The 23,848-nt window shown below is 45.9% G+C and overlaps 2 protein-coding genes across 3 annotated transcripts in view; one reads left to right on the forward strand and one right to left on the reverse strand.

Moving 5' to 3' along the window:
• Positions 1-2,687: 2,687 nt before the first annotated feature.
• Positions 2,688-16,760, reverse strand: LOC144691839 (splicing regulator RBM11-like). Its single transcript, XM_078560381.1, has 5 exons — positions 16,535-16,760; positions 13,445-13,607; positions 10,580-10,658; positions 8,877-8,982; positions 2,688-3,815 (listed from the first exon to the last, which is right to left on the reverse strand). Exons 1-5 carry the CDS (start codon positions 16,625-16,627, stop codon positions 3,471-3,473), a joined length of 786 nt encoding a protein of 261 aa, XP_078416507.1. The 5' UTR covers positions 16,628-16,760; the 3' UTR covers positions 2,688-3,470.
• A 797-nt stretch (positions 16,761-17,557) lies between these two features.
• The window catches only part of LOC144691845 (stomatin-like), a 35,409-nt gene continuing 29,118 nt past the window's right edge, over positions 17,558-23,848 (forward strand). Inside the window, exon 1 of one of the 2 annotated variants that reach the window (XM_078560398.1) lies at positions 17,558-17,704. The gene's annotated coding sequence lies outside the window, so the exon portion shown is untranslated. Of the gene's footprint in view, positions 17,777-23,848 lie in introns of both variants that reach the window. The other variant, XM_078560399.1, reaches the window with a different exon arrangement.

Consider the following 23,848-nt stretch of genomic DNA (forward strand, 5'->3'; position numbering starts at 1 on the left):
GAGCAGTAAATGCTGGCCTAGCCAGCAATGCCCACATCTCGTGAAAGAATAAATAAAAGAACATCATTCAGAAAATTATCGATTTGTTATTTCATTAATGTTCTTGGAATCTTGTTAAATGCCTGCCATGTTTCCTTACTTTACACCAGTGACTACAATTTCAAAACTACTTTAATGATTGTAAAGCATTTTGGGACTGCCTGAAGTTGTGGAAGGTGATGTCTTTCTTTCTGTAGTTCTTCTTCTGGAAGCATCCCAGATTGTTCAAATTCCTGGCACATTTGATGATAAGAAAACTCCACGAAAGCAGTGATAACAAATGTAAGATGACATTAATCCAAGAATGAACAAGTACATTGACAACATCTGTTACAATGTCTCTAATATTCAGGGATCCAAAAAATACTTTTTTTCAATTGTTCATCAGATGCAAATGTTACTAGCAAGGCCAGTATTTGTTGCCCATCCTTAACTGCGCACGAGAAGTTGGTGAACTGCTGCTTCAATATCTGAGGAGTTGCAAATGGTGCTGAACATTGTGCAATCATCAGTGAACATCCCCACTTTTGACCTTATTACAGAGGGAAGGTCATCAACGAAGCAGCTGAAGATTGTTCTACTAAGGGCACTACTCTGAGGAACCCCTGCAGCGATGTCCTGGGGCTGAGATGATTGGCCTAATAACCACAACTATCTTTCTTTGTGCTGGGTATGACTCCAACCATTGGATGGTTTTCCCAATTCCCACTGACCAGTTTTGCCAGGGATCCTTGATGCCACACACGTTCAAATGTTGCCTTAATGTAGTCACTTTCACCTTGCCTCTTGAATTCAGCTATTTTGTCCAATTTTGAATCAAGGCTATAATTAAGTCTGTAGACAAGAGCTGGTTATTGCTGAGTGTCGCTTGATACACTAAGAGTGACACCTTCCATCACTTTGCTGATGATTGAGAGTGGACTGGTGGGACAATAATTATCTGAATTGGATTTGTCCTGCATTTTGTGTACAGGACATATCTGAGCAATTTTTCACGTTGTCAGGTAGATGCCAACATTGTAGCTATACTGTAACAGCTTGGCTTGCAGCAAGACTAATTCTGGAGCACAAGTCATCCGTACTACAGCCACAAAGTTGTCAGGGCTCATAGGCATTGCTGTATCCAGTGCCTTCAGCCATTTCTTGGTATCAAGTGGATTAAATGGAATTGTCTTAAAACTGGCATCTTTGATGCTATGGACCTCAAGGGGAAACCGATATGGATCATTCACTCGGCACTCCTGACTGAAGATTGTTGCAAATACTTCAGCCTTGTCTTGTGCACTGATGTGCTGGACTCCCCTATCATTGGGGATGGGGATATTTGTGGAATCTCCTCCTTCAGTTAGTTAATTGTTCATCACCATTCTCAACTGGGTGTGGCAGGACTGCAGACCTTTGATCTGATCTGTTGGTTGTGGGATTGTTTAGTTCTATCTTCTGCTGTTTAGCATGTAGTCCTATGTTATAGTTTCACCAGGTTAGCATCTCAATTTCATGCCTGGTGCTGCTCCTGGCATGTTTTCCTGCACTGTTCATTGAGCCAGGATTGATCACCTGGCTTGATGGCAATGGTAGAGTGAGGGCTATACCAAGCCTTGAGATTACAGGCTGTACTTGAACACAAATCTGTGGATGCACAGCACCTCATGGATGTCCAACTTTTGAGCTTCTAGATCTGTTCTTAATCCATCCCATTTAGCACGGTGCAGGTGCCAAACATGATGGAGTAGCCTCAATGTGAAGACAGAAATTCATCTCCACAAGGACTGTGCAGCAGTCACTCCTACCAATACTGTCATGGACAGATGTATCTGTGACAAGTAGATAGGCAAGGCTGAGATTTTTCCCTTTATTTGGCTCCCTCATCATCTGCCGTAGGCTGAGTCTTGCAGTGGTCCTACCGAGCCACTCTTTGTGCCCTTGTTATCCTGTGTTTCTTCAAAGGAGCATTCAACATAGAAGAGTACTGAGTCACCAGTTGAGGGAGGGTTTTTAAAATTTATTCTTTCACAGGGTATGATTGTCACTGGCTAGGCAGCATTTATTGGCTATCCCTAATTGCCCTTGAGGTGTGGTGGTGAGTTGCCTTCTTGAGCCGCTGCAGTCCATGTGGTGTAGGTACACCCACTGTGCTGAAAGGAAGGAGTTCCAGGATTTTGACCCAGCGACAGTGAAGGAATGGCGATATGGTTCCAAGTTAGGATGGTATGTTGCTTGGAGAGGAACTTGCAGAAGGTGGTGTTCCCATATATCTGCTGCCCTTGTCTTTCTAGGTGGTAGATAGTAATCAGCAGGAGGTTCCAGGAAATGGTAATAGAAGAGTCTGGGACTTTGAGTGTAAGGTACGATTCAGTGAGTGTGACTATGTCACATTGATTAGTCTGTGGGTCAGCTCTCCCAATTTTGGTACAAGTTCCCAGATAGTAGTGTGGAGGACTTTGCAGGGTGGACTGGACAGGGTGTGCCTTTGTCACTTTTGGTGCCTAGGTTGATGCAGGGTGGTCTATCCCGTTTTATTCCTCCTGCTGAGGTTACAATATCTCTAATACAGTGCGACTCAAGGAATCTTTCCCACTCTGGTTACAATGTCTCTAAGAGGCGTTCAACGTATACAACAAAATAACTTTTCAAGGTGAGTACGGAACTGTGTGCAAAAGCATTTAATTTGCTGAAGAGACAAAAAGTTAGCCAACAATGAATTTATTGGTATTCTCATATTCACAGCGAGAATCCACAGTTGCAGGCAGTGTGAATCAGAGACAGGCCTAGAACACTGCCAAACCATTTAACCCACACCACCTTCAAACGCAGTTCCCTGCTGATGGCAAATTGTTGGGTGGTTTACCATAGTTTCCCTAAGTGCAAGTTAATTACATATCATTCAGTCATATTAGTTACACAGAAACCAATGAAGTATAAAGTGGCGCAATGCACTACTATTAACTCATCAACTCAAATTGCTCCCATTTGTGCTACCACCCGAGAGAAGTGAGCAGAAATTTACTCCAATTGCAGTCAGTTCTGGAGCTTCTCTCAAGATGCATCCCAAGTTTGGAGTGGCGTTAAATATATTTCACAGTACGGGTGGATGGGCATGAAATGTTTTAGACATCCATCAATAAATACTTGACTAAATCCCCTGCGATTACACTATCACCATTAATCCGTGTGAGACGGATTACAACACTCTCAAAGCCATACCCTCCACCTTCCTAATTTTAGATCAGACATGTGGATTTGAGCATCCAATCCAATTGCCACCTGAAAATTTGTCAGGGTATCTGTTTCCTGTTTAATGTAAGTGTATAGTAAACTGGTCTGATTTCTCTCAAGTCTTTCACACATCTTTCTCAGAGGGCAAAATGTTAGAACCTCTACATTTGGCTCACTCAAAGCCCTCCCCTCCTCCTCCTCCCCCACCCCCCCCATCAGTATTTCTTCTTTTTGGATTTGTGCTTTTTGTACTGGCGCTCCTGCTGTTTGCTGGTGGTCTGAAGTTTCTCCCGGCTTCTGCTGTCGCTGTCGCTGTCTGACTCCTTCGCCTGCCCTCCGCCGCCACTGCTGCTGCAGCAGTTTCCATGGAGTGGGTCCCTCTGTTGCCAATTATCCCAGGCAGGCTCATACGGCCTGGCCATAAAGTCCGGCATTGGACTGAAATGAGGAGCCTGAGCCGTGAGTCCCACCTGCTGTGCCATTGCCTGGTAATATTGCTGCTGCTGCTGCTGAACCATCTGCGAATTGATGTGGTACTGCTGCAGCGCGTAAGTGTTCATCTGAAAAGAAAAGCAAACCACCTTAAGAATGGTGAAACACCTGAAGATTTCTGCACCCATCCACCTCCCCAGCACCCCCACACCATGTTTTCCCTTCCTCACTGCAGGCGCTGAATCCTGCCAGAGTCCGGTTCTGCAGGCACCTTTGCCGTGGGACTGAGGCTGCTGTTCTTCCAGCGAGCATCAACCAGCTGTCCAACAGTGGAGGGTGTCACACAGTCCAGGCCCTCTGCTCGGTGGTATTCCCAATGTCAGCACAAAGTGCAGTGGTGGTGAAAGTGGTAAACATGATTGTGGAATGGAAGCTGGGGAGACAAGAACACAAGGTGCAGGGAGGGTTAATTTTACATGTGCAAAACGCAGGCACACAACCAACCCTCAGGTACAGTACTGAACTGTGTTAGAGGGCTTTGAAAGGTAAGCAATGAAGTACAAGGCAAGCTGATTAATGGGACTGCACACCCAATGCCGTGAGGAACGAAAAAGAAAAGACTTGCATTTATATAGCGGCTTGCACAAGCTCGGGATGTCCCAAAGCGTTCTACAGCGAGTGAAGTGTAATCCCTGTTGTAATATAGGAAATGCAGGTATATAACTGCAGCACAGGTGCACTAGAATAATACTGAATCTAAAAGGGTTAAATTTTGAAGTAAGGTTGCACAAATTAAATTAAATCAGTAAAGATTTAGAGATAATCTAATTGAGCTGCTTTAAATAATTTAAAGGATGGGTAGGATCGATGGAGAGGAACTATTTCCTGCAGTGGAGAGGATTCACAGCAAGGGGGCATAACCATAAAATTAGGCCATTCAGGGGTGATGTCAAGAAGCACTTCTCCTCCCAAAGGCTAATGGAAATCCAGAACTCTCTCCCCCAGAAAAGCTGCTGAGGTTGGGGAGTCAATTGAAAATTACAAACCAAGTTAGATTTTGTTATGGAAGGGTATAAACAATCACTGAACAAGGCGAGTACACTCAACTGCTTCCTGGGATGAAGGGCTTGTCCAATGAGGAAAGGTTGGGCAGGTTGGGCCTGTATCCATTGGAGTTTAGAAGAATGAGGGGTGATCTTATAAGACATAAGATCACATATAAGATCCTGAGGGAACTTGACAGGCTGGATGCTGGATGCTGAAAGGATAGTCTCTCCCCTTGTGGGAGAGACTAGAACTAGGGGACACAGTTTAAAAATAAGGGGTTTCCCATTTATCACAGAGGTGAAGAGTTTTTTTTTTCTCTCAGATGGTCGTGTGTCTGTGGAACACTCTTCCCCAGAGAGCAGTGGAGGCAGGGTCTTTGAATGTTTTTATGGCTGAGTTTGATAAATTCTTGATTGACAAGGGAGGCAAAAGGTATAGGGGGTAGGCAGGAGAGTGGAGTTGAGGCCCCAATCAGATGAGGCATGATCTTATCGAATGGCGGAGCAGGCTCGAGAGGCCAAATGGCCTGCTCCTAATTCGTACGTTTGCATGGATGAGTCAGTGGAGTTAGGATACAGATCAGTCATGATCTAACTGAATGGTGAAACAGGTTTGAGGGGATGAATGGCCTTCTCCCTCCTATGTTCCTTTCTAGATCAGAACACAGAGGAGAACTCCCCTGCTCTTCATCAAATGATGCCACATGGTCTTTACAGGGTCTCAGTATAAAGTCTCACCTGAAAGCTGCACCTCCAACAGTGCAACACTCCTTCAGTACTGGAGTGTCAGCCTAGATTTTGTGATCAAGCATCCAATGACTATAGATACTTGGGGGAAAAATAGGTGCGCTTGAGTCATTTAACAAGTTAAGGACAACGGGTAGCAGGATCCCACAGAGATACTCAATACATAGTCCAGCTTTCCACTTCCTCCGCCCCAACCCTATGCCAGTGTGACTGAAATCCTCATCCATGCTTTGGGTCACCATGAAACTCCACGTCTCCAATGCCTTCCATCATAGACAAATACCAACTTGCCCAACAATAAACTACACGTGTTCATCATATCGGCTCTTGCTGGGAATCTCTGGCTGCCTAAACCCATCGCTTAATGCACTGGATTTGAAACTTACCCTCTCCTCGGCCTTGCATCCATCCTAACTCTGCGTACCACATTCTTGGGTCCACCAGCACTGATCTCAATTGCCTCCTCTCTCCTACCATCAGCCATCTTATTTCCCATTACACTTTAGGTGCCAGGCTCAAGATGTCAATGCAAATTTCTATGTAAATTTTTAAAAAGGCTTAAAAAAACCCCAAAAGCTATCATTTTAAATATTGAAGCCATCCTGCAATAAAATACTGTTCTACTTCAATGACCTGTTTATGAGTTCACCATGTTTACTTAACAACAATTTGATTTTATTGCCTTAAAGAAACATGCTTCAGCAACAGAACCATGTTGTGCTTACAGCTTTTAATGTTCCTATCCTTTTAAAATTGTGTAGCCTCTAATAAGTGTGCTCCTCCAATAAAACAGTGAAAGCCTCTGACATAACGGTGATAAAATAAGTGTACCCCCTGGCCTGATGGTGTAACCCCTGGCCTGATGGTGTACCCCCTGGCCTGATGATGTACCCCCTTAATATGTGTACCCTCTGATAAAATAAGTGTACCCTCTGATAAAATAAGTGTACCCTCTTATAAAATAAGTGTACCCTCTTATAAAATAAGTGTACCCTCTGATAAAATAAGTGTACCCTCTCAGTGTACCCTGAAACGGTGCACCCTCTGATAAAATAGTGTACCCACTGACTTACCAATAGCAGCATCACGGAGGGTTTTCTAGTATATGTAAAAATGGTACATGTGCGTGCATTTTGTCCATCATACTCCAGATGTCACACTTTGTTACAGGTGCAAAACAAGCTTTAAAAAAGAGAAAGAAAGCCAGTCACCTAATGGTTCTGACCTAGGGCCTGAAACTGATGAGCATTTTCCAATCTTCACTGTTCCCTCACGCAACAATTAAACTCAAATTGATCTTCCAACCTGCATTTACTTAACAATAATTAAACTTTGTGGCCTTCACTGGTTGAACTTAGCAGCACAATAATACATTTGAGTATCACAGTCTGGTCTTCATAAAACAGCATTTTGTCATTGAGTATTATTCAGCAAAAGAAAAGTCTTAAGGCTCTCATTTGTCATTTATTTCAATCTTAGCTTTGGTTTCTTTTCACTAGCTCACTTTACTTCTGCTTCCAGGCCTTGGTTAGTGCTGCTGGTGGATCACCTGTGGGTTTTTTTTAAGATTCAGAGGCTAAAGGTGAGGTAAATTAAGAAAATCATGTTTAGGTAATGTTACGTTGCGTTTTTGAAAACCAATGAAAGGAGGTAGATTTAGGAGGTAAATTCCTAGGAACAAAAGAAAGAGTAAGGAAACTCTATGTTGGGAAGGTGGAGTATTTCAGCACCATTGCATTTTAAACATCCGGAGGGTTACTATTGACCAGAAACTGAACTGGTCCAGCCATATAAATACTGTGACTGCATGGGCTGGTCAGAGGCTGAGAATTTTGCAGTGAGTAACTCACCTCCTGACTCGCCAAAGCCTGTCCACCATCTACAAAGTACAAGTCAGGAGTATGAAGGAATACTCTCCACTTGCTTGGATGAGTGCAGCTTCAACACTCAAAAAGCTCAACACCATCCAAGACAAAGCATACTGCTTGACTGGCACCCCATCCATCACCTTCAACATCCACTCCCTCCACCAGTGGCAGCTGTGCGTACCATCTACAAGATGCACTGCAGCAGCTGACCAAGGCTCCTTTGACAACACCTTCCGAACCCATGACCTCCACCATCTCGAAGGACAAGGGCAGCAGATGCTTGGGAACGCTACCACTTGCAAATTCCCTTCCAAGCCACAGACCATCTGGGCTTGGGACTATATTGCTGTCCCTTCACTGTCGCTGGTCAAAATCCTGGAACTCCCTTCCTAACAGCGCTGTGAGTGCACTTACACCACATGGACCACGGGAGTTCAAGAAGGTGGCTCATCGCCACCTTCTCAAGGGCAGTTAGGGATGGGCAAAATTGCCAGCATAGCCAGCGAGGCCCAGACCCCATGAACAAATAAATTTTAAAAAATCTCTGGAGTGGTGACTGACTCAGATTTGACAGGGTCAAGGATCCACAGCTGGGCCACAGTCTGCATGTTTCTCCAAGACTGACAGACCAACCTGCTCTGCATTTTCTGTTTTTTGCCTAATGCTGTCCAGCATCCCGACTGCTTGGAAAGCACGTGTCTGGACCCTCACTACTGATTCCACCCTCAGCAATTTGCTCAGGCTGAACCAGGCTGCTTGCAATATTGCACCCTGTTCAAATCGAGATTACAACCCCAGATTCTCATCACAAAAATCACCTCCTTGCGCTGCCTTCCCCCACCTCAGCACAGCTGCTACTGCAACTCTCATCCATGCCTGTCACCTTCAGATAATACTATTCCAGCAGACTCTACTCCCTTGGCAGGCCTCCCATTGTCCAACTTTCATGAACTTCAGCTCACCTGGAACTCTGTCACCCATAATCCTAACTTGCAACAAGTCCCGTTCATCTTGTGCTCCCTTGCCTGCCACTGGCTCTTGGTCCAATGCTTCCATTTTAAAATTCCCATTCTTGAGTTAATATTTCCTCATGTCCTCACCCTTCCTACTCTTTGTAACCTTGGCTGGCTCGAGAACAATCCCCACAAAATTCTCCACGTTCTGCCTCTTTGTGCACATCAAACCCTTTGCCCCACCAGTGAGGCTCTTTAGACCTCAAGCTCTGAAACTCCTCTTTAAACCTCTCTTTCCTCCTTTAAAGATCCTCCTTCCAACCAACTTCTTTGAACAAGCTTTTGATCGCCCACCCTAACAGCTCCTTCTTTGTCTCAACCAATTTGGCCTGATTATGCCTGTGCAAAGCGCCTAGGCATGTTTCTCTACATTAACGTCGCTATATAAATGCAAGTTACTGTTGTAGGAAACACTTTCTGCATCCTTGGAAGTGGCTGGTTACCTACTGAACGAGGCTTTAGGCCTGACAGACCTCGAGTTTCCAATCCACAGGGCTTCATAACTTCATACTCACTATAGCTTGCCAGTAGTAAGGGTCAGGGCTGCTGAAGTTGTTGTTCATGGTGTATGGTGGAGTCAGACACAGCGAAGAACTTGGTCTATCTTGGAATGGAGTGTTCCTAAAACAACATACAGTGAATATATTAACAGGAGACTGAGGGAGGCAAGGGCAGACTTGTGCATCATCCTCTGTGCACTGTATTACAATGCCTCCAAGATTTAAAAATATTCATCCAGTGTTTTCAAATCCCTCCATGATCTCACCATTCCCTTTCTCTGTAATGTTCTCCAAGATATCTGTCCTCCTCCAATTCTGGCCTATAGCACAGCCCTGATTGTCATTGCTCCATCACTGGCAGTCATGCCTTCAGCTGTTGGGTCCCAAGGTCTGGAATTCTCTCTCCAAACCTCTCTGCCCCTCTTTCTTCTTTCAAGATGCTCCTTAAAACCTATCTCTTTGACCAAGCTTCTGGACACCTGGCCTCATATCAACTTTACCATGTTAAAGGTGCTACATAAATGAAAGTTGCTTGACATATATAGAATTACATTAGAATGTACAGCGCAGAAACAGGCCATTTGGCCAAACTACTTTATGCTGGTGTTTAAACTCCAGATAATTTCCTCATCGCAGCCTTTCACAATATCTTCCTATGCCTTTTTTTCTTAGCAATCATCCAGATTCCTTTTGAAAGCATCCAAGCTATTTGCCTGAATGATTCCTGTGGTGATTAAGTTCCACAGTCTAAGTAGTGAGTAAGGAAATTGCTCCTTATTTCCCTGACTCAGAAGTCAGCAACCTGCAGCTCCAGAGCCGCAGGCAGCTTGTTAACAGCCTATTTGTGGCTCTCAGCCTTTTCCAGCTGAATTGAAAAACACCTTTAAAAAAGTTAGTCAAGAAAGGTAAGAGCAGCGTTTTTATTGTAGGGATAAGAGGCTAATCATTATGTAGCGCTTTATGATTTTAAATCATTTTAACAAAAACATTACTGTGCTCTAAGTAAACCAGTTTGAGTGCTGTAGCCAAACCATGGTTCTAGATAATGCCTCTGGTTCCAGGAACAGGTTTTATGGTTGCAACCATTATTGTTTTTAATACAGCCAAGAATAAAAATTATTCTGAATATGCTAACAGAAGCTATTTGTTCGTCATGAGCATCAATAGCCAAAAAATTGCCTTAATTCTATGCATCTTAAGTAAAAGTTTATTTTAAAGATCATTTTACTGGCAACATTATAGTTAAAAAGTCAAACAATGCAATAATTAAGAAGTAGGTCTAGTTTAATTTTGATATTTTTCTATTTATTATATATGCAACCTATGCACTCTACCGGAGACACTTGGCAATTTGCCAAGGATTTGGTATAGTAACGGCGAATAATGCTTTTATTTTAGGCATTTTTTTTAAAAAGCTCTTCAGGTAAAATAGGCTATCAATCTATTCTCTGCCCTCTTGGATTTATTAGTAACTATCTTGTCCCAATGAACCCTAGTTTTGGATTGGCTATGGGCCTAGTGCTGGAAAATGAGATTAGAATAGTTAGGCACTTGTTTGACCGGCGCAGGCTCAATGGGCCTCTATGACGCCTCCTGTACCAACCTGGGCAGTATCAGCAGGTTATAGGGACAGTGGGAGGCCCCTTACCCAATAATCTCTAGCACATGCAGAAATACCTCCCCTTTCTTTGTACCAATGGAAAAGGTTCATACTATACCTGCTATCTTGTGTCGCTCGGCATTGAGTGTTGTCCACTCCCGGCTGTGTCATGCTTAGGTCCACTGTATGAGAGCTCCCTGGAACACAAGCAAACACAGCTGTCCTGTTACCTTCACAAAACACCTCCTCGCTCAGCTCATAAAAGGTGGTATCAGTTACAATGTGCTGTCAAAAAAACTATTAGCTACTATGTTTTAGCTTTGTACAACGCTCTTCATGTGTTATACACTTAATTTACCCACTCAGATTGTCCAACCGCTAATATAAACAAGTCAGGATTCCTTGTTCCATTTATGTAAAGATTGGACTCTATTTGTGCTCAAATCTGTTTGCTCCCTGAACTTAATTAACATCCTTTGATCGAAAAGAACAAGTTTTACTGTAACACATAATACCCATAGGAGAGAGAGTTCCAGACTTCCATCACCCTTAATGCAAAGAAGTGCTTTTTGACATCACCCTGAATGCCCTAGGTGAATTTTAAGGTTATGACCCCTTGTTCTGATCACCTCCCTCCCTTCACTGCATCCCCCACCAGAGGAAATAGCTTCTATTTACCCTGTCAATTCCTAATAATCACCTTAAACATCTCAACTTAGTCATCCCTTAAATTCCTTCACTGTCACTGGGTCAAAACCCTCCCTAACAGCACTGTAGGTGTACCTACACCACATGGACTGCAACGGTTCAAGTAGGCAGCTCACCACCACCGTCTCAAGGGCAGTTAGGAATGGGTAACAAATGCTGGCCTAGCCAGTGACGCTCACATCGCATCAATGAAATCAAAAATACATATTTAACACAAAATCTGTACTAGTTGTGGGGGTTAACAACAGAGCTTTCAGTCTTGGAGTGCTGAAACAAGAGGAATGGTGCCAGCTAGTTTGGGTAGAGAAGGGGAGTGTGAGGGATGAATAGCTCTCTTTGTAATAAATATCGAAGAAAGATAGGTCAGTGCAGGCCATGTCAGAGAGGTGCGATGAGTCACGTAGAAAGAACAATGAACAAAGGGTGGCGTTGCATGCGTGCTCACTTGGGCAACGAGAGCAATAACATAACTTAACGCAAAGAACACACTGATATAGTAACTTGAGATTAGGGAAATGTAAATTAAGCACAATCAACCCTACAAAGACACAATGCACCAAAGCCCTAAGGGACCTTTAACTTGTTTGCTTAGACTAGCACGAGCACTCAAGATGACATGATTTTAGGTCTCAAAGTGTCCATTGTTCATGACTATTTCTTGGTACCAATTTTACTGATACTGCACACAATGGCTTATATCAACAAAGGATATGATTCAGACAACAACAGAATTACCTGGAAAAACTCAGCAGGTCTGGCAGCATCGGCGGAGAAGAAAAGAGTTGACGTTTCGAGTCCTCATGACCCTTCAACAGAACTGAGTAAAATTAGGAGAGGGGTGAAATATAAACTGGTTTAAGGTGGGGGGGGTGTGGTTGTAGGGAGAAGCAAGCAGTGATAGGAGCAGATAATCAAAAGATGTCACAGACAAAGGAACAAAGAGGTGTTAAAGGTGGTGATATTATCTAAGAGAATGTGCTAATTAAGAATTCAGACATCTCAGTATTCCCTGCTCCATTAACTTGTATTCAAGGGAAATGTTACATGACAATATCTGATAAAACTACCTATCAACCTACCACGCTCTCAGGGGATTAATGGAAATATTGATTTTCACATCCAAACCTCACTTCAACACATAATCATAATGACATTTAAGTGCAGGACTGAAGGAGTGCTGCATTGTTGGAGATGCTGTCTTTCAGATGAGACGTTAAACTGAGGTCCGATTGATCAGATGGATTTAAAAGATTGCCTGGCACTTTTCAAAGAAGGTTCTCCCAGCATTTTGGCCTGCAACTGTCCCTCAACAAACACTAACAAAACACACTAACTAGCCATTTGCTTTTTACTAGCTATTTGTTGTTTCTGGGACACTGCTGTGAACAAGAAGGCTCTTGTGGTTGTCTACTTAACAACAGTGACGATATTTGGTTGTAAATTGCTTTCACACTTGATCTAAAATATAATCAGTTACATATAGGTCAGGATCAAATGCGTCAGCTGAATTTTATCCTCTCAAAATTGAGGCAATTGAGATCAATGGAAGTCCCTAGTGAGCAGCACTCTCACCCCTGAGTCAGAAGGTCGATGGTTTAAGTCCCCCTCCAGAGACTTGAGCACCCGAACTTGGCCATCACTGCAGGCCACTATTGAGGAAGCGTTGTACAATCAGAGGTGTGGTTTTCTGGTGACATGTTAAACTGAGGCTCCCTGTCAGGTGGGTACCATTTCGAAGGAGAGCATGGGAGTTCTCTCTGGTGCACTCGGCCCCTCAACCAAGATCACTAAAACAGGTTATCTGGTCATTATCAGATTCTTATTTGTGGGAGCTTGCTGTGCACAAATTAGCTGCCATATTTCCTACATTACAACAGTAACCACACTTCCAAAGTACTTTATAGGCCGTAAAGTGCTTTGTAATGTCGTCAGGTGGTGAAAGAAGCTATATAAATGCAAGGCTTTCTTTTCTATCTGCCTGCTTTATGGTGGCACAGTCTACATTGGCACTGTCACTCGGCAGGGGAGGAAAGTATGTTTTCTAGTCACAAGAGAACAACTTAAATCTCCTTCCCGACTTCTAGATTTCCTCAAGATACAGAGTATTGACTGATTGCAAAGGCCTCTTGCTCTCTGATTAATGGGGTGCTCTGGCAGAGCTAGGGCACCCTAACACTGAGCTCCTTCCGATACAACAGACATCAGGACCTTGAGAAATCACTGACACAAACCCAGTAGGCCAGCAAATGCTAAAATGCAGAACCAGGCGACATACCAGAGCGATACTGCAGATTCAGCGGTCTACCATATAATCTGATTCCGTTTAGCAAGGTGATGGCATATGGAACGGACTCTGTGTGCTTGAAGCAGACGAACCCATAGGTCTTCTGTCTGCCATCCTTGTCTTTAGCTATGTGCACCTTGGTCAATGGTCCAGCCTGCAATCACACAAGAGCGCCAGTCATAAGGTTACTGACATGTTAGCATCATAAAATCTTGCAGCAAAGGAGGCCATTTGGCCCATCGTGCCTTTGCTGGCTCCTGACCAAAGAGATTTGGTCAAGAACTTTAAAGGGGAAGAATTTGCAGGGCTATGGGTAAAGAACAGAAATAACTGAATAGCTCTACCAAAGAGGCGGCACGAGCACAATGGGCTGAATGGCCTCCTTCTGTACTATATCGCTCCACGATTCTAAGGAATTAGTTAAGTTCCTGTCAGTAAATGGGATTTGGAATTATTAGAAATACACTTGTGGATAGGTGCGATAGATGGGTCGAATGCCTTCTGCCTGAAACTGTTACCACATGCAGTGGATTGTAGTCCCAGTAGGTGAGAGAATGCTAATTTCACAGGTGTTTACTAAAATCTTGAGTCACAGCGCTAGTCTCACAGCACCTTCCTGGGGCCAACAGAGGGGAGGCCAACAGAGGGGAGCTGCCTATCAGAAGCTTTCGAAAGGAAAGAATAATTTTATTTAAAATTATTAAAATACATTATTAAATTATTACAGCAGCACAGAAATCGGTGATTTGGCACAACAGGTTTGAGCTGTAGTTTTTGTACCACACTAGCCTTCTTCCACCTCTCTTTAACTAACCCCATCAACACAATTGCTATTTCTTTCCCCCTAGTGTGTTTGTCTAGTCTCTCCTAAAAAAAACATCTCTGCTGTTCACCTCAGCCACACCCTGTGGTCTCGAGTGCCACGTTCATGTCAGTCTCTGGGCAAAGATACTTCTTTTAAATGCAGAGTACTACAGATGTGAGATGTGAAATAAAAAAAAACAGAAAATGCCGGAAAGACTCAGCAGGTCTGGCAGCATGTGTGGAGAGAGAAACAGAGTTAACGTTTCAAGTCCAATATGATTCCAAAGAAATCAGGGTCTGAAGAAGAGTCATTTTGGACTCGAAACGTTAACTCTGTTTCTCTCTCCACAGGTGCCACCAGACCTCCTGAGTTTTTCTAGCACTTGCTGCTTTTATTACGCTTCACAGACTCACAGGATTGTTACGGTGTAGAAGGAGGCTATTCGGCCCATTGTGTCTGCACCGGCTCTGAGCATTTTAACTTAATGCCAATCTCCCGCCTTTTCCCTGTAACCCTGCACATTGTTTCTATTTAGCTAATCATCTAATGCCCTCTTGAATGCCTCAATGGAACTTGCCTCCACCACGCATTCCAAACCCTAACCGCTCGCTGTGTTTTTTCTCACCTCGGATTTGCTTCTTTTGCAAAACACTTTAAAACTGCCTTCTCTGGTTCTCGATACGTTTACGAGCGGGAAGAGTTTCTCCCCATCTACTCTGTCCAGATCCCTCATGATTTTGAAAACTTCTATCAAGTCTTCTCTTCGATTCTCCTCTCCGAGGAAAACAGTCCCAACTTCTCCAATCTTCCCTCACAACTGAAGTGTCTCATCCCTGGAACCATTCGCGTAAACCTCTTCTGCACTCTCTCCAATGCGTTCACATCCTTCCTATAGTTCCTTCTCGCACCTGTCACCGACCATCCCATATCTATGATCCCATTTCGATCATATATTTAGGGGGCAGCCCCTCTCACAGGTTACTGTCCATTGTTCTCCACCCAGAGTTCAAATGGACACTGAGATTTAAAAAGGAGGGTGCAAGAGAATTTCCAAAACAGGTGTTGAAAGACTGGTTTACTCTCCTCTGTCTTAGTTACTCGGACCACCTCTTTATTCTCAGCAGCATCAAAGCAAACAGCAGAGTTGAAGCTGTAACCGCCCCCCACCTTGCATTTGGACTTATCAAATTCTGCCATGCCCAGAGTGCACACTGGGCAGATACTGGCAAGTAAGTGACTTGTCATGATGTCTATCTGACAGCAAAGCCAACCAGAGAAGTGGAGGTGAAGGGGTGGGTGGGGACTATCTCTTAAAAGACGAGGAAGATTCTCCCTTCTTTAAGTCCCCTGATGGGTACCCCCTCCTATCTCCTCCAGCTGTAAACCCTTCACCTCTATGTCCCTCCAATTCCGGCCCCTTGAGCATCCCAGAATCCCTTCACTTCAACAATGGTAACTCCATGCACACTCTGCTATAATATCTCGCAACCACCCTGCCTCTCTCCTCCTTAAAGAAACCTCTTTGATCAAGATTTTAGCCATCCCCAACGACCTCCTAATCTCCTCCTCTGGTTCAGCACCAAAGTTTTTTCTCGGGGGGTGGATCTGGGAGGTATTTAAAGGGAAGAGGTCAACTTCAAGGGTTTCTCTTCCCCCCCACCCCCCACCCCGGGTTTGGGGATATTTTAAGGGGTATATTGGTATATTTTTTTGGGGGTGAGGTTTTTCTTGGGTATATTTTCCAGGAGTGTTCCAGGGCGGGTTCACAGCGGCTTTGAGGATAAATAGAGTGCAGCGGTTTTACAGGGGCAATCTCTGGGGTAGATTATGTGGGGTAGGTTTATGGGGAACATGTCAGGGATGGGGGCAGCGGGTTTGGGGGTATTCCCAGGGGTATATATTTGAGTGGGAGGATTTTTTTGGGAGGTATATTTTCTTAGGGGTGGGGGGGTAGATTTTCAGCAGCTGATTTTACAGGAATATTTCAGGTTGGGTTCTCCAGGAAAGAATGGGTTTCAGGGGTATTTTCAGGAGGTATATTTGGGAGGAAGGTTTTTCAGGGAGTGGAGTTTCAGGGGTAGGTTTTGAAGGGCAGATTTTCAGGGGTAAATATTCAGGGGTAAATTTTCAGAGGGTATTCGGGGTTGTGCTCTCAGGGGAAGTGAGTTTGACGGGTATTTTGAGGATAAAGCGGGGCTTTCTCCGCGGAATTTTAGGATTATTTACCCACCGTCGCTCCACTGTCTGTCTATTTATTTATTGATTTGGCCTTTTACCTGCAGGAAGAGCTCGAACAGGATCTCCTCCCGGGTGCTGCTGTCCAGGTTCCCCACAAATATCGTCCTGTCCGCCTCGTCCTGTTTACTCATGGCCCCGGGCCCCCTCTCTCTCACTCCGGCTCACCATCAATCCAGGGCCCGAGGCCGCGCTGCCATCCCTCCTCCCCGCCCCCGACCGCTGCAGAGCCCAGATCCGGGAACCCTCCCAGCCACAGGGGGCGCAGGAGCCGGAGGACCGGCTCTCAATGGGCGGTGTGGAGTACTCCCAGCCACAGAGGGCGCAGGAGCCGGAGGACCGGCTCTCAATGGGCGGTGTGGAGTACTCCCAGCCACAGAGGGCGCCGGGGGTGGAGGAACCAGCTCACAGTGAGCGGGGCGGAGTACTCCCAGCCACGGGGGGCGCGGGAGCCGGAGGAACCAGCTAACAGTGAGCGGTGTGTAGTACTCCCAGCCACAGAGGGCGCCGGAGGTGGAGGAATAAGCTCACAGTGAGCGGAGTGGAGTACCCCCAGCCAGTAGGAAGCACTGTCACCGGAGGACTCAGAGCGCCGTTAGCGGGGTGAAGTATTCCTGGTTGATAGGGGCCGAACTATAGGCCAATAGACTGATCGGGGCGCTCCGTTATCAAATTGAATAACTGCCAGCCGGCAGAGGCGCTACAGAGGGAGATCCCACCGCACCGTTTGCTGGGTGACTACTCCCAGCCGCGAGGGGGTGCGACAGCAGGAGGACCAAGCGCACCAGCTGTGGAGTGAGGTACTCCCAGTCAACAGGGAGCGCTGTAGCTGGAGGACTCAGCGCAGCGACAGCAGGGAGAAGCAGCGCTGGTCAGCTGGGGGCGCAATAGCGAGCGTACTCAGCACACCATCGGGTCGGGTCGGTGTGAGGTGAAGTACTCACGCCCAGTGGATGACGCTCTTGCCGGAAGGCTCAACACACCATTAGCAAGATGAAGAACCTCATGGCCAGCAGGGGGTGTTGTAGTGGGAGGTCTCAGCGTACCGTTAGCGAGATTAAGAACCTCCTGACCAGCAGGCGGTGCTGTAGTGGGAGGACTCAGCGCACCGTTAGCGGGGTGGAGTCCGCCAGATTGGCAGGGGGATCTGGAGCCGGACGACTCAGCGCACCGTTAGCGGGGTGAGGCACTCCTGACCGGCACCAAGAGGGGTAGGCGGAGCACTCTGCCAATTGCTTACAGTGGAGGCCGGTGTTGAAGGCCTCCCAGCCGACAGGCGGTCGGTATTGTGGCGGTGAAGCCGGTGCGTTAGGTCCTCCCAGCCCGCAGGGGGCACTGTGCGGCGGAGGACCTTTAAACATGGGTGATGGGCACAAGAGTGGGGGAGTGGGGACAGGGACTCAGATTTAAGGTTTGGGAGAAAAGTTGCAGGGGAAAATGTGAGGAAGAACTTTCTTACACAGTGAGTGATAATGACCTGGAACTCGCATCCTTGGCTGGCAGAGGCAGAGACGATGAATGAGCCCAAAAGGAATTTGAGGGGGAAAAAAACAACTTGTAAGGTTATGGGGATAGAATTGGGATTGATTGGATTGGTTTGACAGAGAGCCGGCATGCACTCGATGGGCTGAGTGGCCTTTCCGGCCTGTTAGTGGGTGAAGCTGGTGCTGAGGTCCTCCAGGCCAGCAGGGGGTGCTGTTGTGGGATGAGTTTGTCAGCTGTCCCTCAATTGGAGAATGACATCAACCCAGAGTCGGCCGTATTTGCCATGGACCTTCATGTGACTGAACAGATCAATTCTTGACCTGTAGATCCTTGGGTACATGGGGCAGGGCCTCCCACAAAGTGATGGGATGTGGGGTGCAGGATTTGCCTCTTTATCGTTCCTTCTCTGCTGCTGCCCTGCTTCATCATTAATTGCTTTTATCATCATTAATGTGTTTGGGCACAAAGCGTGGTGCAGCTTGTTGGAGAAGTTGCCACCATTTTGGAACGATTGGCAGCAAGCTCCTCCCAGTCATTAATGTCAATGCTGCCACGCTTCAAGGAGAGCTTCAGAGTATCTTTGTAGCATTTTCTTCTCCCCCTCCCCCCGGACCATTGGCCTTTTGAGAGTTGAGAAAACAGGACCTGTTAGGGGAACAAAAACAAAAATAGCTGGAAAAACTCAGCAGGTCTGACAGCATCTGTGGAGAGGAACACAGTTAATGTTTCGAGTCCGTATGACTCTTCAACAGAACTAAGGAAGAGGTGAAATATAAGCTGGTTTAAGGGAGGGTGGGACAGGTAGAGCTGGATAGAGGGCCAATGATAGGTGGAGGCAAAGAAGAGATTGCCAAAGATGTCGTAGACAAAAGGACAAAGGGGTGTTGACGGTGGTGATATTACCTAAGGAATGTGCTAATGGTGACATTAAGGTTAGAAAGCAGGACAAATAAGTGGCAGATGGCCCTGGTGGGGTGGGGGGGAAGGAATCGAAATGGGCTAAAAGGTGGAGATAAAACGATAGATTTAAAAATAGGTGGGAAAAGAAAAATATATTTTAAAAATATACATTATTGGAAAAAGGGGGATCGGAAAGGGGGTGGGGATGGAGGAGAGAGTTCATGATCTGAAGTTGTTGAACTCAATGTTAAGTCCGGAAGGCTGTAAAGTACCTAGTCGGAAGATGAGGTGCTGTTCCTCCAGTTAGCATTGAGCTTCACTGGAACATTGCAGCAGGCCAAGGACGGGCATGAGAGCAGGGTGGTGTGTTAAAATGGCAAGCGACAGGGAGGTCTGGGTCATGCTTGCGGGCAGACTGAAGGTGTTCCACAAAGCAGTCACCCAGTCTGCGTTTGGTCTCTCCAAAAATCTTCCTGTTGGGGGAAGATGCTTTTCGTCCATCTGGACACCGTGTCCAGTCCATCAAAGTTGATTTTGGAGGAGTTTTGCCTGAATGCTTGTGGAGCTGCTCCAGGAAGGACACTAGCATTTGTTCATTGGTCCTCCCATTGAATGCGGCAGAGGCATCGTTGGTGGAATTTCACGAGTGCTGTTTTTGTGTGGCTGATACACAGTGTCACAGCAGGACAGGAGTGTGGTGATGACAACCGCCCTGCACACTGTGACTTTTGTTGACTTGAAGCCTTTGTTGTTGTATGTTTTGCTGGCCTTGTGTCCCACACATTGACCCGCCCTTTTAATTGCTGAGGAACTTTCTAAGGATTTCCATTGTTCTCAATTTTTGACTGATTTTCAGTGATTAGCTGTTTCATTTCTGGCCAGTTAGATTCTGCCATCAGCAAATACCCAGTAATCTAGCAGTGAGGCCCTCCCAGCACCAGGGGTACTATTCAGATAAGCACAGGCATGATGGGCTGATTGGCCTTTTTCTGTGCCCATTATTCAATGGCTTGTGCTGCCTCTCAACATTGGTGTGGAAAAGCATGTGAGAACAGAGAAGGTGTGCTGAAAGGTATGCCACCTCATTCGGCCTGGGCTACATGAGAGCAACATCAATATTACAAAACAAACACAGGCTGGTCAGTGTGACTTGTTTCACATCATCCTCACAAGCAGCATGGGCTAAATTCTGGCATCAGCTTGAACATTGCCAGAATTTGGCCCAGGCAGTGGATGCCTTTTTGTCAGCTGACACTACTATTTGGGTAAGCTGAGCAAGATGGAGGACTACCCCAACCCAACAGGGCGTGTTATCTGGAGAGGACTGGCAGGCATTTACTCCCAACAACAGGGTGCGCTGTCTGGGGAGGATTGGAAGGCATGAAGATTTCCCCACCAACATTGGTGGGTACCGCAGGGAACTGCTGACAGTATTAACATCCCTTTTCGGATGCTGACTGGCCCTGTGTGTATCTCCAGAAATTACTCAGATAATTTGCTGAATTACAGCATAGAAGGAGATCATTCGGCCCATCAAGCCTTTGCTGTCTCTCTGCAAGAGCAATTGAACGAAGTCGCACTCCGCTGCCTTCTCCTCATAGCCCTGCAATTTTTTTCTTAAGTTCTTATTCAATTCGCTTTTTAAAAAGCACAATTGAATCTGCCTCCACCACACACTCAATTATTCATAGGCTCGTATTGATTTGTTTGTACAACAAATTGGACTCTGTGTTGACAGACTGAGTTAGGCAGATTTTGGATAGACGAGAGAGTCGAGGGTTATGGTGGGGAGGCAGATAGGAAAGACCACAATCAGGTCAGTCATGACCTTATTGAATGGCAGAGTAGGCTTGAAGGGCTGAATGGCCCACTCCTGCTCCTAAGTCCTGTGTTTCTATCACTGCCCTCCAATTCTGGCCTCTTGTGCATCCCCAATTTTCATCGCTCCACCACTGGTGGCCATGCCCTCAGCTTTCTGAGCCTCCAGCTCTGAAATTCCCCCCCTGAGTCTCAGTCATCGAGTTTGTTCAAGACAGAGATCGATAGATTTCTAATTATTAAAAATATCAAGAGATATGGGGATAGTGTGGGAAAGTAGCTTTTGAGGTGGAAGATCAGCCATGATCGTGTTTAAAGGTGGAGCAGGCTTGAGGGGTCGAATGGCTTTCTGGTCCTATTCCCTACGTTCCTAAACCTCTCTGCCCTCTTTCATCTTTTAAGACCCTTCTTGAAATCTGTCTCTTTGGCCAGGCTTGAGGTCACCTGATCGAATGTCACCTGTGTCTCAGTGCCAAATTTTGCTCGATAACACTCCCGCAAAATACCTGGGGTGTTTTTTTTTCTACACTAAAAGGGTGACATAAATGCAAGTTGTTGTTGAAACACATGCGATAGATTTACCTCAGGAGCTGTCCTCCCCTGACAACTTTATTCTAGAATAGTACCCCCCCCACCCCACCTTCCTTACTTTGTTAACTCTGCTCCCGCCAAGAAACGTGTCCAGTTAGTGACGAACAGATAGGATAATTAGACCGGCTGAGGAGAAGAATGGAAGATGCCTGAGATTAAATGTTAAATACTGCACACGGCAAAACTAATGGAAACTCAAGGATGCGGAACAATAATTGCAGTTATTTATTTAATAGATTATTTCAGAGAGTGAGTGAAGTGCCATTTATTTTCTGCAATGGCACAGCTAAGTTGAACCATATTGTAAAAGAGTGAGGACCTTTTAGCTTTATGTGGTTCGAGATGCTGCTTTAAACCTGGGAAGTACAATCATTTAAAACTATATTCAAATGGCAGATACAACTTGAGTTGCCACCTCTGGTTGGAAATATCCCTGGGAATTTTGTCATGTGATCTCCTTTCATCAATCCTGCCGACCTTTCCATCCATTTTTATTTTTACTTCTGTAAGGGATCACAGAAAATGGAAAAGAAATGATCCAATTTTTTTATTTTTTAACTGCTCCCCGTGATTCCTCTCCCTGGGCGTTTTGGTCACAGCAGCGTACTGGAGCTTAGTCGAAGGGTCATGAGGACTCGAAACGTCAACTGTTTTCTTCTCCACCGATGCTGCCAGACCTGCTGAGTTTTTCCAGGTAATTCTGTTTTTGTGCTGGAGATTAGTCTTTCATTCCTGGAAGTTCCAGGACAATCCTGGAGAGGTTGCAAATATCACCTGCTTGTTACTGACTGGATTGAATATTACACCATCGTCCAGAGAAGTGTCAGTTCTTTTTTCTTTCCGGGAGTGGGACATGAACCCACAACCTTCTGACTCAAAGGCGAGGGTGCTATGAACTGAGCCACAGCTGACACCTCCCTTGTTACTGACTGGCGCTATTTTTATCGACTCTGGTGGGACTCGAACCTACAACCTTTGAATCTCTTATACAACAGCAGCTAGAAATCCAACACGCTATCCGTTGCGCCACAGAGGCCAACCCCGCCCCAAAGAATTCTCCGCCTCTTTCAGCTTCAGTAACAACACAGGAAAGTGCAGAAGGACATGATATCTGATACACCAATAGCCCAAAGTAACACTCTCTCTCTCTCTCAAATATTTATCCAACTGATCCTTAAATTGTCCCACACCACTATTCTCCCTGTGCAGTCAATCTCCATGTAATGTAAATTTAAAGTGGTGTCAAGATTTCTGACAGTTTTGAACATACCACCAGGGCTCAACATTTGCATAGATTACACAGAATTTACATTTTGCCACACTCTCTTTCTCAAAAGGTGGTGGAAACAGAGCCTTTGAATATTTTTAAGGCAGAGCTGGATAGATTCTTGATTAACGAGGGACTGAAAGGTTATCGGGGGTAGGCAGGAATGTGGGGTTGAGGTTACAATCAGATCAGCCATGATCTTATTGAATGGCGGAGCAGGCTCGATGCCGAGTGGCCTACTCCTCCTAATTCGTATGTAACCACTATTTATGCTCCACACGAACCTGCTCCCACTCCACTCCTTTTCACCTTGTGAGTGTAATTATATTGACATAATGGCAGTAGACATTTGCAAGGCACTGAAAACAGCCACGTTAGACACGAGATTCACAGAGGGTTATTGAGCGTCCGTTGAGAATTTCCAGGCTGACTGTGAAATTCTGGCCTGAATCTTCTGATGTCAGGAGCAGTGAAATCTGGACTTAAGCCTGTGTCGTGCTTCGGGAACCTGTGAAAGCCCCGGCGTGTGGACATGCGCTGAAATTGCCCGGGAAGCTTAAACTTCCGATGGGCTGATCTGCATTGCGCATTCCGCAAAAATCTCCGACACTGATTCCTGTCTCAGAAACTTGGGCCAGTCACGTGGAACTTAGCTGGCTACTTCCCCTGGAAATGTTACGCTGGTTAATTTCTGACCTAACTAGTGACTCACCAGTGTAACTGAACTAAGTACCACAACTGATGCAGCCCCCATCACCCCACCAAACCAGCCCACAATCACCCTGCCGACCTGACCCGACTACCCTCCCAAACTGACTACCCCCAACCTAAACCAACTACAGCCCTGACACCTACTACTCCCCCAACTCGACCCAACTATCCCTCCCCACCCGACTAACACCCCCAGACCCGAACTGGCTACCCAACCCCCGACAATCCTGTGAACGCAACTACTCACGACCCGATTACAACCCTCCCCCAGCCAGCCCCCCCATATGACTATCCCCTGATCCAACCCAATGGCCCAGCTAACCTAACTATCCCCCAACCTGACTATCCTCCAACCCGATTACCCCCCAAACCAACCTCACTACCCACATGACCCAACCCAACCCAACTATCCCATCCCAACCTGACTACACTGACACTGACTAGTCTGACCCAACTACCTCCCCAGATCTGTCTACCCCACCTCAAGACCCGACTACCCCCAAGACCCAAATAACCCCCGACCCAACTACGCCCCCAGACCTGACTACCCCCCAGCCCAACCTGACTGCGCACACAACCTGAC

This window comes from Cetorhinus maximus, chromosome 16, assembly GCF_964194155.1.
Source record: "Cetorhinus maximus chromosome 16, sCetMax3.hap1.1, whole genome shotgun sequence".
Taxonomy (NCBI): Eukaryota; Metazoa; Chordata; class Chondrichthyes; order Lamniformes; family Cetorhinidae; genus Cetorhinus; species Cetorhinus maximus.

Excerpts from the sequence above, each read along its gene's own strand:
- LOC144691839 (XM_078560381.1), bottom strand. The coding sequence starts at position 16,627 with ATGAGTAAACAGGACGAGGCGGACAGGACGATATTTGTGGGGAACCTG. Across the intron at positions 13,608-16,534 it reads TGTTCGAGCTCTTCCTGCAG|GCTGGACCATTGACCAAGGT; the intron begins GTAAAAGGCCAA and ends GTGTGATTGCAG. Across the intron at positions 3,816-8,876 it reads CTTACTACTGGCAAGCTATA|ATGAACACTTACGCGCTGCA; the intron begins GTGAGTATGAAG and ends TTTTCTTTTCAG.